Source organism: Carettochelys insculpta, chromosome 23 (assembly GCF_033958435.1).
Source record: "Carettochelys insculpta isolate YL-2023 chromosome 23, ASM3395843v1, whole genome shotgun sequence".
Lineage (NCBI taxonomy): Eukaryota > Metazoa > Chordata > Testudines > Carettochelyidae > Carettochelys > Carettochelys insculpta.
Genome location: NC_134159.1, coordinates 6,183,018 through 6,201,047, shown reverse-complemented (window position 1 = coordinate 6,201,047; position 18,030 = coordinate 6,183,018). Strand labels below are relative to the sequence as shown.

The 18,030-nt window shown below is 53.1% G+C and overlaps 1 protein-coding gene across 11 annotated transcripts in view; it reads left to right on the top strand.

Annotated features, from left to right (window-relative positions):
* Window positions 1–18,030, top strand: part of ARHGEF10L (Rho guanine nucleotide exchange factor 10 like) — a 207,770-nt gene that overhangs the window by 168,167 nt on the left and 21,573 nt on the right. For 10 of the 11 annotated variants that reach the window (XM_074975932.1, XM_074975929.1, XM_074975934.1 and 7 more), the window contains 2 exons: window positions 2,875–2,997; window positions 4,783–11,406. The exons of the other annotated variant lie outside the window; for it this stretch is intronic. In XM_074975932.1, coding sequence (XP_074832033.1) covers window positions 2,875–2,997; window positions 4,783–5,297 — 638 coding nt within the window. In that variant the 3' untranslated portion in view covers window positions 5,298–11,406. Of the gene's footprint in view, window positions 1–2,874; window positions 2,998–4,782; window positions 11,407–18,030 lie in introns of those variants that run through there. 11 annotated transcript variants of the gene reach the window in all.

Genomic DNA, 18,030 nt, shown 5'->3' with positions numbered 1-18,030 from the left:
TGGTGCCTGAGCCCCCAGGCATGGTTCCTGCTCCTCTCTTGTCTGCCTGCCTTCCTCTAAGACAGCCCCGGAGTCAGGCAGTGTGATGCTCTTTGCATCCAGACACAGCCACTGCCTGTGCTCAGCCACCTGTCTATTGTATAGAATACTTGAATATCCAGCAGCCTTCTGGTCTCGGGGATGCCGGGGATGAAAGAGTTTATTGTAGATAGTGAGGTTCCCCAGGGATAGTGGGACCAGAGCTGTTCAATGTAGTCATAAATGAGCTGGGGAAAGGGGTAAGCAGTGAGGTGGCAAAGTTTGCGGACAATACAAAATTACCCAAGGTAGCTAAGCCCAAAGCTGACTGTGGGGGATTACAGCAGGACCTCACCAAACTGGGTGACTGGGCAGCACAATGGCTGATGAAGTTGAATGTTGATAAATGCAAAATAAAGCCCATTGGAAAACATAATCTGAGCTATACATACAAAATGATGGGGTCTAAACTAGCTATTACCATTCACGAGAGAGATCTTGGAGTCATGGATAATTCTCTGAAAACATCCACTCAGTGTGCAGCAACAATCAAAAAAGCAAACACAATGTTAGGGATCGTTTGGAAAGAGAGAGATAATACGACAACGAATATCGTAACTCCTCCTTGTAAATCCATGCTGAGCCCACCCCTTGCCTAGTGTGTGCAGCTCTGCTTCCCCCAGCTCTGAGAAAATATATTAGAATTGGAAAAGCTACTGAAGACAACAAAAATTAATAAGGGTTTGGATCAGCTTCCAGCTGAGAAGAGATTAAAAAGGCTGGGACTAGTCTCAGAGAGGTAACCGTCTTAGTCTGTGTCTTCACAAAAGAAAAAAAAATCAGTCCTGGAGCACCTTAAAGATTAACAATATTATTTCATAGGTGATGAGCTTCCATGGGACACACCCATGTTGTCAGATCTGGAGAATATCTGATAACTGAGAGAAAAAGAATTAAAAACAAGATAGAAAGAAAAAAAGAAAGTTCATCAGTTTTTGTTTCTTTCTTTTTTTTTCTATCTTGTTTTTAATTCTTTTTCTCTCAGTTATCAGATATTCTCCAGATCTGATGACATGGGTCTGTCCCACAGAAGCTCATCACCTGATAAGTAATATTGTTGATCTTTAAGGTGCTCCAGGACTGCTTGCTTTGTTTTCTGAAGACTGGGACTGTTTGGCTCAGAGGTCTGTGGGACTCTGAATTGTGTGGCAAAAGTGAAAAGGAAGTGTGATTTACCCCTTCTCGTAACATAGCAGTCGGGCTGCTTAGTGAAATCATCAGGCAGTGGGTTAGAAACAGACACAAGGAAGCATTTCTACACACAATGCATAATCAACCCGTGGAGCTCAGTGTCGGGCAATGTTGTGAGGGCAGAAGTAGAGTTGGGTTCAAAAGAGAATGAGATCATTTCGTAGAGGACATAGATCCACTGCTGACTATTAGCCAACATGGGCAGGGACACAGCCCTTTGTGCTAAGCTCTGATTGCTGCATGCAGGGAGTGGGGCATGGGCTGGATCTCTTGACATTTGCCCTGTTCTGTTCATTCTCTCTGGGGTGCCTGGCATTGGCCACTGTTGGAAACAGGACACTGGGCTAGATGGACCTTTGCTCTGACCCAGCACGGCTGTTCTTACGCCTCCCCCACCCTCCTCCATGCTACCTTTCTGCTACCTGCTGCTGGAGCATGCAACCTCCTCCCCCGTCCCTGGAGTGGAGCGGGGTAGTGCCGTGGGCAGCAGGGTAAGCTGGGAGGCACCCCTTCCTGGGCTGAGAGCAAGGGAGGCGTGTCGTATTTCTCTTTCAGTTCCATCGCGCACACAGGGACCCCGGCTGGCACAGAATGGCTCGTACATCACAGCACTGTGCATTAAACACCCTGCTCGCCCTTTCTCCTGCCCTACGGGCTGGATGCTATAGCCCGGCCCCCCCCGCTTTGTGATCTGAGCCAGCCCCACAGCCCCATCCCTCCAGGCAGTGATTGCAGAGGGTGAATTGTTACCAGCTGGTCTGGGCCCCTTGTGCGCATGCATGGGGATGGGGGGGATCTTCCTTTGTTTGGGTTCTCCATGGCAGCCTGACTGGTATCATAAAGCTCTTCGTGCCCCGCTGGCCTCGTGGAGACCTCTCCCTGTCCAGCTGCACCTCTGCCTGCTCGGGCCCTGCCCGAGGTGTGTCAGCGCTGCTGAGAGAAGACTGAACTGTCCCCACTGAGCTGCCTGCTCCCCCTTCCTCTTACTCCCGACCGTTGCTGCTAAAGTGAAGAGACAGCCCAGCGCTGATCATGCGGGGGGAGCTAATCTGGACTGACATCAGAAACATGTTAATTCATGGCAGCGAATTATCCGTCTCGTTGTCCGTGCCTAGAAACAACAGGGTATTCTGTTCTTGCGAGGCAGAGGCATTCATGCATTCAGAATGTAAAACGCGGCTCTGGAATCTCACGTCGCCCGCTGGTGTCCCTAAGCCCCACTTTCCTGTCCAGCCGGGGCCGTGCCAGGGCGCTCAGAGGGCACAGGTGGCGCTGTGCATTTCCTGCCAGGCCCAGCCAGGCTGGCCCCTTGCTCAGCTTCAGCAATCCTGGTTGGTGCCACATTCTGCCATGCTGCCTATGGAGTTGGCATGGTCCCTCTGGTGCCAGTCCCCCCTTGACTGATGTAAGGCCCCAGCTGAGGCTATAGGAGTCTGGCTTCCTGGCAGCCCAAGTCCAGTGGCTCCAGGCATTGCCCCTTGGCGTCCTACTGACTTAAGCTTGCAGCTGTACAAGAGCTCGTCTCACAGTGCCCAGCTCTCCCCCTTCCTATTGCTAAAGCCTCCCCTAGTCCAGTCCATGTGCACATCCAACTCTCTCCCACAGGCCAGAAGAACGTCCGTGTCACCAGCCTGCTGATCTGCCAGGGACTCCTGTGGGTTGGCACAGACCAGGGCATCATCGTTTTGCTGCCTGTGCCCAGGCTGGAGGGCATCCCCAAAATCACTGGTGAGTCTGCTCATGGGCTCTGTCTCACCCCAGGAGTTGGCCAGAGCGCAGGGCTCTCGGCTGGGCCGAGAGGGAGTCTATGCTGGTCCTGGTGGATTGCTAATGAGCTAGGCATAAGCAGTGACTGGGGAGCGGTGGTGAAGAGCCGTGGGACTGTAGAGCTCTTGTGGCTGGCTCATTCGCGGGGATTTGCAATGGAGGTGAAGGGAACGTAGCCCCCCAACTCCTGTGGCATCGCAGTGGCATTTTGGCATCTCTCCCTTGGACTCCTTTGCAGATCCCACCGAGACCAAACGCAGCCTGCGCTGGGGTAGCACGTCTGCTTGTCAGCTGGCTGCACTAGCTCCAGAGCGTGTTTCCACCAACCCTTTCCCTCTCCGCAACTCGGTGAGGTGGGGCTGAAATATCCCCAGGCAAGGCCCAGGACGGCCATCGGTGGCCACGTGCTGAGCCAGCAGTAAATCGATGCCCTGATGCGCTGCTAGAGGCACTGTGTTCCGAGAAGCCTTGCCACTTCCATGGGTCCCAGGCCGCGAGCCCCAAGCGCTGGCTCTTCTGGAAGGTCCCGTATTTATCCATGTGTTTGCAGAATCTGCCCCGGCACATGGCTGCACCAGTGCCTTTCTGTGGGTTTCCTCTTATGTCCACCAGAAAGTCTGGGGCCTTGCTTTGGGTTTGTGGGTACTCTCCCTCCCTGGGCTGGCCCTGGATGAACTCTAGGGGGCCCTGGAGAGCTGTTGCCCTTTTGCATAACATTGGGTTCTCACAGAGTCCCCTACATGGGACACACAGGCAAAAGCCAAAAATGAGCCCCCTGGGTCCTACCTTGGACAGCAGCCCCATGTTCTCTAGCTCAGCACTGGGAGCCAGGGTCATTCTTCACTGTGCTTGGGGAAGGACCCAGGTGTGGAGAATTCCAGGGATGAACCAGAAGGGTCCCCAGGGCTGGACTCCCAGAGGACAGAGAGGTGCCGGTCTGGGCAGGGGTACCCAGGCGGAGCTGGGCGTGGAAGCCTGCACAATGCTCCTTCTCCTAGGCATGCATTAGGCACCTTTGCAATCCCTTTGCTTCTGCAAGCACCAGGGTACTGCACTTCCCCTCTTCCCACCCTGCAAAGCAGCTGTTGCCGAATGTCAGCCCTGCTCAGGCACCGTCTGAGCCCCGAGAGACACTGGGACACAAGCATCGTCATCAGGACTACGGCGAGCGGTCTGAGCTCCCCTGTCTGGGCTGGCTGCCAGTGATTTCCCAGCACCACCCACCCCCTCCTCCACAAATACAAACCTGGAGTCGCAGTGCATAGCCAGGGCACCGGTGCCACAGTGCCAGGGAGGGGCCAGCGTCCGTGAGTGAAGGGGACTTGGGGCTCAAGACAGATTATGAGGGGATGGAAGAAGAAGAGCAACGAAACATTGGCTCTCACAAGAAAGGCTGGGGGTGGCCAGAAGGGGAGCACAGCACGGCAGTCCAGGTCCCCTTCATGGTTCAGTGAACCGAAGAGGGTGTGGGCTGCAGGCTGTTGGGATTGTCGGGAAGCTCACGCACCTTGTGGAGCGCTGAGCGCGTTGGCCTCTATTCTCCTGGCGAGTGCAGGGTTAACAGCGAGGAGCAGAGAGCTCAGGCCTGTCTGTGCCGCTCAGAATCACGTGCTCTAGTAATCGAGGCAGCAGGGAGCCGCCGGGGCTCGGCAGACGAGCTTTGCAATATTTATGAGGCATGAACTTGATTTGTTTTACGAAGCGTTTACTGTTAATAAAACCTCTCTCTCCCCGCTCTGCGCCCAGGGAAAGGCATGGTCTCTCTGAACGGCCACTGCGGCCCGGTGGAGTTCCTGGCCGTGGCCGTCAGCACCCTGGCCCCGGACGTGCTGAAGAGCGACAAGGAGGAGGAGGGCGGCCAGGAGGAGAAGGCGGACGGCCCGTCTCCGGAGCTGTCGGCCCCTGACAAGCACCCAGCCAGGGAGATGAGGAAGAAGGGGATCCTCCTGCAGTACCGTCTCCGTTCCACCGCCCACCTGCCTGGGCAGCTGCTCTCGGTGAAGGAGGCCCCTCCATTGCAGGGCGGGAATGCCCTGGAGCACAGCGAGGAGGATGGCTCCATCTACGAAATGGCTGACGACCCGGACGTCTGGGTGCGCAGCAGGCCGTGCAGCCGGGACACTCACCGCAAGGAGATATCCTCGGTGGCCATCATCTCCGGTGGGCGGGGCTATCGGAATTTCAACCTCGGCAGCAAGCTACCGGCCTGCAGCGAGACGGACAGCACTCTTCTCCTGTGGCAGGTCCCTTTGATGCTATAGCGTCAGCAGCATCCCCTACCCACAACACACCTTTTAGAATGGCCGGCCCTGGCTCTGAACTCATGCCAAGCCCCAGGAGGAGTGGCCTGCACCAGGGAAGGCTGGGATTGTACCTCCAACTGTCCCAGGCTGACTGGAAAGACGTGCCGAACAAATTAACACTCCTCTTTTTAAAGACACTTTTTTTTCAAATTTCCTGTAATTTTTCTTGAGAAACCAGCTTGTTTTGGGGGGTTCCTTTATCCTTCTGGAGTGCTTTGGGAGCAGCACCTCCCTGCAGGCTGAGGGGGTTTGCAGAGTTCTTGGGTGCCTCTCTTCAGAAGGGGGTGTGAATGTCCATGTGTGAATATATATATATATATATATATATATATATATATAGATATATAGATATATACACACACACACACACCTATATATACATATAAAAATCCTGTATATTATTATGTGTATAAATAAAACCATCTGTATATGTTGTGGCATCCGGAGGTTCAGGAATAAAAAGGAGGTGCAAATTGCAGCCCAGTGGGTACTGTTTTTTCTCAAGGTCCCCTTAAGCTGTGCTGGCTGGTTGTGTGGGTTTAGCTCTGATGCCTGTTGGGGCAGTGTGGTGCGTCTACCTCAAGGGCTTGGATTCAAGCTGGGCATGAAATGGCTTTCCCAGCCACGAGGATTTTTTTACTGTTTCAAGGAACAGCTGCTTTGACATAGGGATGAACCCTGCAAACCACAGAGCTCTCCCGCAGGAAGGGGGAAGTCCAATTTCAGGTCGCGAGAATCCTAGAAACACGGTTATTAATCAGAATGATGTGGACAAACTGGAGAAATGGTCTGAGGCAAATAGGATGAAGTTCAGCAAGGACAAGTGCAAAGTACTCCACTTAGGGAGGAACAATCAGTTTCATACATATGAAATGGGAAGTGACTGTCTCGGAAGGAGTACTGCAGAAAGGGATTTCAGTCATTGTAGTGGACCACAAGCTAAATGCGAGTCAACAGTGTGAGGCTGTTGCAAAAATAAGCAAGCATCCTTCTGGGATGCATTAACAGGAGTGTTGTAGGCAAAGCACAAGAAGTCATTCTTCCGCTCTACTCTGCGCTGATTAGCCCTCAATTGGAGTATTGTGTCCAGTTCTGGGCACCACATTTCAGCAAAGATGTGTCGAAGCTGAAGTAGGTTCACAGAAGAGCAATAAAAATGATGAAAGGTCTAGGAATGACCTATGAGGGACGACTGAAAGAATAGGTGTAGTTTGGAAAAGAGAAGACCAAGAAGGGACATGATCACAGCTTTCAAGTACCTCAGTGGTTTGAGCATTGGCCTTGTAAACCCAGGGTTGTGAGGCCAGTCCTTGGGGAGGCCATTTAGGGGTCAAGGGGCAAATAGATTAAAAAAATCTGTCAGGGAGGATGCTTGTTCCTGCTGAGAGGTCAGGGGCCTGGGCTTGAGGACCTCTTGACGTCCCTTCCAGTTCTATCACATATGCATATGTAAAAGGTGGTTACAAGGAGGAGGGAGAAAAATCTATTCTATTTAACCGGTGAGGACGGGACAAGAAGCAATGGGCTTTAAATTGCAGCAAAGGAAGTTTAGATTGGACATTGGGATCTTCCTGACTGTCAGGGTGGAATAAATTGCCTAAGGAGGTTGTGGAGTCTCCATCATTGGAGATACTTAAGAACAAATTAGACAAACTCCTGTCAGGGATGATCAAGGTGGTGCTTGGTCCTGCCCTGAGGGCAGGGGACTGGACCCAATGACCTCTCGAGGTTCCTTCCAGTTCTCGTGTTCTATGATTCTGTAGGCCTGGAAATGTCCTTGAGAGGCCTCCCAGTCCAGGGCCTGCACTGAGGCAGGAGGAAATAACCTACCGTCTCTGTGACAGGTGTTTGTCCAGCCTGTGGTTTGAAGCCTCCAGCCATGGTGATTCTGCAGCTTTCCTTCCCAACCTGCCCCAGATCTTAACTATCCTCGTACTTAGATTATTTTCCCCCTCATATCTATCCTAAGTCCCCCTTGCTGCAGATTAAGCCCAGTGCTACTTTTCCTACTTCCAGTGGCCATGGAGGCAGTTGATCTCAGTCCTGTGTATAACAGCCCTTCATATATATGTAACAGCAATGAAGGGTCCTGTGGCACCTTATAGACTAACAGAAAAGTTTTGAGCATGAGCTTTCGTGAGCACAGACTCACTTCATCAGATGCTGGTCTTGGAAATCTGCAGGGCCAGGTATAAATAAGCCAGAGCAAGGGTGGGGATAACAAGGTTAGCTCAGTCAGCAAGGGTGAGGCTTACTACCAGCAGTTGATCTGGAGGTGTGAACACCAAGGGAGGGGAAGCTGCTTCTGTATTTAGCCAGCCATTCGCACTCTTTGTTTAAGCCAGAGCTGAGGGCGTCGAATTTGCAGATGAATTGCAGCTCAGAAATTTCTCTTTGGAGTCTGGTCCTGAAATTTCTTTGCTGTAGGATAGCTACTTTTAAGTCTGCTACTGTGTGGCCCGGGAGATTGAAGTGCTCTCCTACGGGTTTTTTGTATATTGCCATTTCTGATGTCTGATTTGTGTGCGTTTATTCTTTTACGTAGAGACTGTCCAGTTTGTTGGATGTATATAGCAGAGGGGCATTGCTGGCACATGATGGCATAAATTATATTGGTAGATGTGCAGCTGAATGAACCCACGATGGTGTGGCTGATCTGGTTAGGTCCTGTAATGGTGTTGCTGGTGTAGATATGTGGGCAGAGCTGGCAACGAGGTTTGTTGCATGGATGGGTCCCTGAGTTAGAGTGACTGTGGTCCGGTGTATAGTTGCTGGTTAGGATTTGCTTCAGATTGGCAGGTTGTCTGTGGGCAAGGACTGGTCTGCCTCCCAAGGCCTGTGAAAGTGGGGGGTCATTGTCCAGGATGGGTTGTAAATCCCTGATGATGCGCTGTAGACCCTATGCCACCAGCACTCCCAGCTATCTCTGAGACACCACTGACTTCCTGAGAAAACTGCAAGACATTGATGACCTACCAGAAAACACTATCCTAGCCACCATGGATGTAGTGGCTCTCTATACCAACATTCCACACAAAGATGGAATAAATGCTGTCCGGAACAGTATCCCTGATGATGCTACAGGATCATCCTCATACACAACTATTTCAGATTTGGCGACGACATATACCTTCAAATCAGCGGCACAGCTATGGGTACCTGCATGGCCCCTCAATATGCCAATATTTTCATGGCTGACCTGGAACAGCGCTTCCTTAGCTCTTGTCCACTAACACTCCATCTCTACTTACGCTACATTGATGATATCTTCATCTTCTTCCTCGAGTGTCCCCGTGGGTGCTCCACGATAGGTGTCGGGCTTGCCCCGGCGCCGCAGATCGGATCTTTCCAACAGTTTCTGCCGGACTGCACATGCGCTGGCGCGCGCCGCTCTCTTGCACACTCCCGGCCACGTGCACGATCTGGTCCCCGCCAGTTCCTTCTTAACCGCCATTGGCTGCAGACGGAATCCGCTCAGGCTGCGGCCAGAGTCAGCGTATTTAATGTTTTAAGTGTTTTTAGAATTTCTTTTCAGTCTTTCAGTCTTTAAGTTAGCTTGTTATTTTTCTTATTGCAAAAAAAAAAGTATATAAAAGCCATAGTAACAAGAGGAGCAGTGGAGGCACGGGGACGTAAGGCCATTAGGCCTCCTGCCGCGGCAGGCTGGGTCCGAGAGGGGAACACGCACAGAAAAGGTGCTAAGTACCCTATTAACAAGTCAAAGACTCACCGCAATGTCCTCTTCAGGATTCAAGAAGTGTGAGTCATGCCGCGAGGCTATGCCGGCCTCCGATGGGCACAGTCAGTGTATTAGGTGCCTGGGGGAATCTCACGTCACCCAAAAATGCCCCTTCTGCGCAAAGCTCATGGCTAGAGCAAGGAAGGACAGAGAAATGCAGCTAAAAATGCTGCTCTTTGACAAGGCCCTCCAGCCAGACGTGCCGGAGCGGCCCTGTAGGGTGCGAGAAGAGTTTGTAACGGTCTCATGAGAGCAGATCGACCCCTCTGTGAATCCTCAGGAGAATCTAAACAGACCAGTCTGTGCAAGGTGAAAGCTGCAAACTGCCATGGGAACAGCTGCAGAATAAGCCGCGCTTGCCAAGATTTCAAGGCTACGCTGGCAGTAGGCCACAAGAGATAGTGATAAGAAATGCATAGGCAATGTTAGGCAATCTTATGTTAATGAGCTCAGCTTTATCAGCTAGTGTTAGGAGGCCTGTTACAGAGCCTCTCCCCGAGCGAAGCTCCGGCGCGTCGGGTTTCCCCCCATGGGTGACTGCGGCGTCTCCGGGGCTCCCGTCGCGGGTGTCACGCGCTTTCAATAAACCAAATATAGCACTCTCCTTCTGGGTGCAGCCTCGTCTCTGGGGAACCCGAGCCTGGTTGGCTACAATTGGCGCAGCGAGCAGGGTTCTCCAGATATGATGCCTTTTTGGTTGAAAGCTGGGGAGGCAGGGAAGCCAGCGCTGTCCCTGCAGCGCATACCAGGATAGCCCTCGACGGGGCGATGGGGGCTGGTAGCGCGGATGGTGGCCTGTTGGGCAGCCCCAGCGGACTGTCCGGAGTTGCAGGAGGTGGCAGGCATGATGCCAGTACAGCTACCTTCAACCCAGATGACAGCATGGCACCTCAACTCCTTGTCATCTTCCTGACTACCTCGCTGACCTCTGCCACACCTAAGCATCTCCTCAGGAATGCCATCCAGTCTATCGTCTCCACTGCTGGTGCCACGGATTGCTGGATGCGTACCCTGCTGAACTCCTCTACCAGATTGGGAATTGAGTTTGTCCCTCTGAACCTGAATGATTGGTGGGACAAGAGCAACATCTTCTGGTGGGGACCAGTCTGGTTTGATGACAGCAACATCCACTCCTACCTTCGCCGCGGCCCCTGGGGTTCATGCTGCGATAGGGTAAGCCCCTACCTGGATAAGGAATCTGGAAGTTCTGGTTCTGGTTCTGGTTTTGTTATCGTACCCTGTAACAGGATGAGGCTTGCTGGAATTTGAGTCCTTGACAACCTTGTCGTCCCGGGTGCTGGGAGGGTGGAACTGAGTGTCTTGCTTGTAATTCCTCGGAGTGGAAGCCATCATGTGCGAGGAAGCTCCAAGGTTAGGCTGGGCCCTTCTGTCCCGTCCTCCTAGCCAAGCTGGTGTGGGTAGAGGTAACCGGTTTGAACTGTCGTGGAACTGGGTGTCTTGCTTGTAATTCCTCGGAGTGGAAGCCATCGCGTGCGAGGAAGCTCCAAGGTTAGGCTGGGCCCTTCTGTCCCGTCCTCCCACCCAAGCTGGTGGGGGTAGAAGTAACTGGTTTGAACTTTCTGGATTAGACCATAATTCCCATCTGCCTTCCTGTCTAATTGTTCTCTGTCTGAGTGTCAGCAAGGGATGGGGTGGGTCACGGATACCTCTGAGCGTGCACATATGGGCATGGCCCAAGCAGCTACCCACTTCAAGTGGAAACACTACTTACAGCAGTGCATGCGCTTGGGAGCCCCCACACTTACTGTTCCACACACCCTTCTCCTGGGAACCATTATTTTTAACTTTGCTTTCACTGCTCTCATATGCTGTTGTCAAGTCTGTTCCACAGGTGCACACTGTGTTGTCAGAAGAGCATCAACCACCTCACTGGATTCCTGCTAGCCTCGGCGTTCACAAAGGGGTCGCGGGGAGGAGTGTAGGGTGCGAGAAGAGTTTGTAACGGTCTCATGAGAGCAGATCGACCCCTCTGTGAATCCTCAGGAGAATCTAAACAGACCAGTCTGTGCAAGGTGAAAGCTGCAAACTGCCATGGGAACAGCTGCAGAATAAGCCGCGCTTGCCAAGATTTCAAGGCTACGCTGGCAGTAGGCCACAAGAGATAGTGATAAGAAATGCATAGGCAATGTTAGGCAATCTTATGTTAATGAGCTCAGCTTTATCAGCTAGTGTTAGGAGGCCTGTTACAGAGCCTCTCCCCGAGCGAAGCTCCGGCGCGTCGGGTTTCCCCCCATGGGTGACTGCGGCGTCTCCGGGGCTCCCGTCGCGGGTGTCACGCGCTTTCAATAAACCAAATATAGCACTCTCCTTCTGGGTGCAGCCTCGTCTCTGGGGAACCCGAGCCTGGTTGGCTACAGGCCCCAACAAGAGGGACCCGCAGGGGGTCATAAAAGAAAGGCAGCTTCCCTCACCCCGTCAGTGCAGAAACAGAGGAAAATCTCGCCAACCCGATCACTGCCGGCAGCCACAGCGAGCGGGACGGGTGCAGCACGTAGCCCCCAGCCGCAATCACAGACAAGCGGCGGCGGCGCGGAAGCGCACGTGGCAGAGGCTGAGCCTCTGATAATCAAACAGCCGGCCCGCACCGCAGGCAGAGCGGCGGCCAGGCAAGCGCCGGAACCGGCGGCACCGCAGCTAGCAGCATAGACCCCCGGGGCGCCGACGGTGCAGAGCTCGCAGGCACGTGGCCTGCAGGCGCCGGGGGAGACCACCCGCGTGGCACCGCAGCGAAGCGTGCCGAGCGCGGCGCCGACAGCGGGGCCAAGATCCCCGGCACGGAAAGGGGCGGAGTCAGCCCCACGGGGAGGGGAAAGGCAACAGAGAAAACCCAGCACCGCAGCCCTTCTCCAGACAGGGCTGCAGGGCTGCTCTCCCTAAGCCCTCCCCTTATGCTGCGAACTCCAACAAGGAGGCAGGGGTCTCCCCAAGTCTCCCCTGAGCCTCCCTCCCCGTTCCTCCAGCCAGCCTCACCATGGCTCAGGCCACCCTTGCCTTTTCTGGGATTTGACCCCCTGGAATACTATCACAAATCAGTCTCACCATTGTCTCAATCAGCTCGGCGATCTTGCTCCCCCAGACGCAGGGGGTATGTGCCTCGAGAGTGGTCCAGGTCTCCATCCCAGGAACCGTGCCCGTGTTGCCATGGTCGCCCCTATCATGCGGGGCATAGACACCATAGGCATACCCCCAGGAACAGGTCCCCTCAGACGGTTCACTATCGCCGAGGGCAATCGCGGACGGGGACAGAAACGCAGATATCTCAGGGGGAGTCGATTCTGGAACCCCGAGATTTCCCCTCGCAAGCCTCCAGCGAGAAGATGTATCACCGTCAACAGGACCCAGAGGGATCCAGAGAGGCTTACCTGAGTGGTTCCTCTCTATCCTCCCCTGAAGAGGCTATGGCACCAGGAGATGTCCACCCCCCCGGACGATCTCAAACAGTTTCAAGAGCTGTTTAAAAAGGTGGCCTTTACGCAAGGCATCCAAACAGCAGAGGTGCAGGAGCAGCACCATAAGCTCCTCAAAAACCTGAGACCTCCGGCCTCTTCCAAAATAGCTATTCCGCTCGACGAAGCAATTATGGAGTCCGCTACCACGATATGGCAGACCCCAGCGTCCGCTCCGCCTATAAACAAGAGAGCGGATAAGAAATACTTCGTCCCGGCGAAGGGCATGGAGTTCCTGTTCAGTCACCCACAACCAAATTCTCTGGTGGTGGAATCGTCTCAACAGAGGTCGAAAACTTCTCAGTAAAAGACAGGGGGAACGGACAAAGATGCCAAGAAGCTAGAGTTATTCGGCAGAAAGGTCTACTCCTCCTCTACCCTACTGTTGAGAATGGCAAATTATGCAGCACATCTAGTGAACCATAACTTTGACAATTACTCCAGGCTGACTTCCCTCACAGACTCGCTTCCAGAGGATAAGAAGCCGGTGCTGAAGGCCATCGTGCAGAAAGGCTACGCAGCCTCGAGGACAGGAGTTCAGATCGCCCTCGACGTAGCAGATACGGCGGCACGCTCAACAACTACGGCAGTGGTCATGCGCAGGGAATCCTGGCTTCAGACATCGGGTATCCCGAGGGATCTGGAGGCGAAGATCGTTGATCTCCCCTTTGACACACACAAGTTGTTTGCTGAATCAACTGATTCGGTCCTTCATTCCAGTAAGGACTCAAGGGCTATTCTCAGAACTTTGGGGATTTATACCCCTCCATACAAGAAGAAAAAGTATTACCCTCAGCAAAGACGATACCCGTATCAACCCCAGCGTGCTCACTACCAAAGGGGCTACGAGCAAGGGCGGCATCAACAGCACCAACAGTACAGAACTCCCAGGCGACATTCCCAACAGAGCCGTGCCTCCTTGGGGCAGGGCCAAAGGCAACAAGTTTGACGGACAGACCGAGGGCTGCACTATCACTACCATCGCGCAGTGTCATCCAAAGCTAATGTTGCATCATCGCCGCCGACCATTCTATGCCCAGTGGCAAAAGATCACCTCAGAAAAATGGGTACTGGAGATCATAGCCACGGGTTACGCGATCCCCTTCCAGTCGCTCCCACTGCCACGACCTCCACCCAGGCCCCATCTAAAGGACGCCTCCCACGAAGCGAGACTCAAGCAGGAGGTGGACCATCTTATGCTTATAGGGGCAGTGGAAAGAGTGCCGGAGCAACTCCAAGGGAAAGGGTTCTATTCAAGATACTTCCTTACAGAGAAGAAAACAGGAGGCTGGAGGCCCATCCTAGATCTTCGAGGCCTCAATCGGTACTTGCGCAAACAACACTTTCGGATGATCACAGTTGCCTCTATACTTACGGCACTGGACGATGGAGATTGGTTCGCAGCCCTCGACTTACAAGACGCATATTTCCATATAACAATCCACCCGGCTCACAGACGTTTTCTCCAGTTTATGGTCGGCAAAGAACATTTCCAATACAAGGTTCTGCCGTTCGGCCTCTCCTCAGCCCCCAGAGTATTTACCAAGACCCTGGCAGTGGTGTCAGCCTACCTGCACAGACGGTGTGTTTATATTCCCATATCTGGACGACTGCCTACTGAAAGGGGCTTCCAAGGAAGAGGTACTACGCATGATACGCGTTACAGCAGGCACGTTCTCTTCGCTGGGCCTGGTCATCAACCTGGCGAAGTCAAAGATCGACCCCACACAGGACATAGAGTTCATAGGGGCACACATAAACTCCATCACAGCAAGGGTTTATCTACCAGATGCCCACTTTCGCGCCATTGGTTCCCTCGTACAAGTCATCACCTTCAGCCCCACGGTGCCGGTTCTAATGTGCTTAGAGCTGCTAGGCCATATGGCAGCAGCAACGTTCGTAGTACAGAACGCCAGTTTGCATATGCGCAGCATGCAGCACTGGCTGGCGAGCGTCTACAAACCGGCAGCACACACCGTCTGTAGGGTGGTGTCGCCCACGACAGAGGTGCGCAGATCCCTGCAATGGTGGGTGAACCCCAAGAACATGCTAACAGGAGTACCCTTTCATCAACCACAAATATCTATCTTTCTCACCACCGACGCCTCCCACATAGGGTGGGGAGCACACATGGGCGAAAGGGTGACGCAGGGACTGTGGTCCCCCACGGAACAGTCGCTGCACATAAATATACTGGAGCTCAGAGCAGTGTTCAACGCCTGCAAACACTTTCAAGACCATATACAAGGCAAAGTAGTCGGGATCAATACAGACAATACCTCCACCATGTTTTATATATATCAACAAGGAGGAGCTCAGTCCCATGCCTTATGTGCGGAAGCAGTCCGCCTGTGGAACTGGTGCATCGCCAACGATATAACTTTGAAAGCCGTGTATTTACCAGGTGTTCACAACGTGCAGGCAGACCAGTTGAGCAGGCACTTTGCACTCACACACGAGTGGCAGATCCATTCCGATCTGCTACGACCGATTTTTCATGCATGGGGGTTTCCCCAGATAGACCTGTTTGCCACTCATCGCAACAAGAAGTGCCCACAATACTGCTCCAGGGCAGGACTGGGACAGGGGTCCCTGGGGGACGCATTCGTGATCTCGTGGAAGGGCCCCATGCTCTGCGCATTTCCTCCCACAGTGCTCATCCACAAGGTCTTGCAGAAAGCCAGGAGAGAGAGAGCCCGCATGATCCTAGTAGTCCCAACTTGGGATCGACAGCAATGGTTCCCCTTACTCCTGCGCATGTTGGACCGCCCACCGATGCCCCTTCTGGTGGTGCCGGACCTGCTCACGCAAGCCCAGGGGTCTATAGTGCACCCACACCCCCGAGGGCTGCGACTGCAAGCATGTTTAATCCATGGCTCAGCTCCCTAGAGAGCACATATACGGAGGGAGTGCAACAAGTCCTAGAAAGTAGCAGAAGGATTTCCACCAGGAAGACCTACAAGCAGAAATGGACTCGATGGACTCAATTAGCTCCCCTTGCTGTGCCTATACCTGTAATATTAGAATACTTAGTGGACCTCAAGAGAGGCGGACTCTCCCTATCCTCGTTGAAGGTCCACCTTGCCGCTATATCGGCTTTCCGACACGAAGAGGAAGGGCCCACGGTGTTCGCCCATCCCATGGTTACCAGGTTCCTGAAGGGGCTGGTAAACCTGTACCCCCCTCGGAAACTGCTTCCACCTTCGTGGAGCTTGGACCTGGTGCTTAACGTGCTAACGGGACCACCACTGGAACCCTTAGCCACGGTTTCCCTCCGTCTCCTTATGATAAAGACGACCTTCCTTCTTGCAATCACGTCAGCTCGCAGGGTGAGCGAGCTCGCGGCAGTTATGGCAACGCCACCCTGCACGGTATTTTCGAAGGAGGCGGTAACCTTATGGCTGCATCCAGCCTTTGTTCCGAAAGTTTCTTCAGAGTTTCATATTAACGAACCTATAGTCTTACCCTTGTTTTATCCAAAGCCTCATAACTCCAACAAACAGGCGCGCCTACACCTCCTGGAAGTGAGGAGGGCGCTGGCTTTTTATATAGACAGGACTAAGTCCTTCCGAAAAACGGATAGACTCCTAGTCTCTCTCACTCCCAGATCAAAAGGAGAAGGCCTCTCTTCGCAGAGAATCTCAAAGCACATCGTATCCTGTATAAAAATGTGCTATGAACTTAGAAAGACTCCTTTACTGGCCCCGCCTAGGGCTCACTCCACCAGGGCGGTGGCAGCATCAACAGCCTTTTTCAAGGGCATTGCGCTAAAAGACATCTGCAGAGCGGCGACATGGTCATCCTATGACACCTTTGCCAAGCATTATGCCCTACACAGGGTATTCCAAGAGGATACCTGTCTCTCGACAGCGGTCCTTTCGGGGGCAAGCTGCACATAACCCGATTACCCACCTCCTTTCTTGGGTTACTGCTGGGTAGTCACCTATTGTGGAGCACCCACGGGGACACTCGAGGAAGAAAGAGAAGTTACTCACCGTAGTGATGATGGTTCTTCGAGATGTGTCCCCATGGGGGCTCCACCACCCGCCCATCCTCCCCGCTTCGGATCTCTGTTTAGTGTTTTTCAGGAGCATCGGAGGCAGTTGGTCAAGGAACTGGGGGGGACCGGATCGCGCACGTGGTGGCCGGGAGTGTGCAAGGGAGCGGCGCGCGCCAGCGCATGCGCGGTCCGGCAGAAACTGCTGGAAAGATCCGATCTGCGGCACCGAGGCGAGCCCGACACCTATCGTGGAGCACCCACGGGGACACGTCTCTAAGAACCATTGTTACTACGGTGAGTAATTTCTCTATCTGGACCCATGGGAAGGAGACTCTGGAGGAATTCCACCAGGACTTCAACAACTTTCACCCCAACATCAACCTCAGCCTGGAACAGTCCACACAGGAGATACACTTCCTGGACACCACGGTGCTAATACACGATGGCCACATCAATACCACCCTGTACCATAACTACTGACCGCTACGCCTACTTTCATGCCTCCAGCTTCCATCCCAGACACACCACACGATCCATTGTCTACAGCCAAGCACTAAGATATAACAGCATTTGCTCCAACCCCTCCGACAGAGACAAACACCTACAGGATCTCTACCAAGCATTCCTGAAACTGCAATACCCACCTGAGGAAGTGAAAAAACAGATCAACAGAGCCAGATGTGTGCCACGAAGCCTCTTACTACAGGACAAGCCCAAGAGAGAAACCAACAGAACACCACTAGCCATCACCTACAGTCCTCAGCTAAAACCTCTACAGCACATCATCAGGGATTTACAACCCATCCTGGACAATGACCCCCCACTTTCACAGGCCTTGGGAGGCAGACCAGTCCTTGCCCACAGACAACTTGCCAACCTGAAGCAAATCCTAACCAGCAACTATACACCGCACCACAGTCACTCTAACTCAGGGACCCATCCATGCAACAAACCTCGTTGCCAGCTCTGCCCACATCTACACCAGCAACACCATTACAGGACCTAACCAGATCAGCCACACCATCGTGGATTCATTCAGCTGCACATCTACCAATATAATTTATGCCATCATGTGCCAGCAATGCCCCTCTGCTATATACATCCGACAAGCTGGACAGTCTCTACGTAAAAGAATAAACGCACACAAATCAGACATCAGAAATGGCAATATACAAAAACCCGTTGGAGAGCACTTCAATCTCCCGGGCCACACAGTAGCAGACTTAAAAGTAGCTATCCTACAGCAAAGAAATTTCAGGACCAGACTCCAAAGAGAAATTTCTGAGCTACAATTCATCTGCAAATTCGACGCCCTCAGCTCTGGCTTAAACAAAGAGTGCGAATGGCTGGCTAAATACAGAAGCAGCTTCCCCTCCCTTGGTGTTCACACCTCTAGGTCAACTGCTGGTAGTAAGCCTCACCCTTGCTGACTGAGCTAACCTTGTTATCCCCACCCTTGCTCTGGCTTATTTATACCTGGCCCTG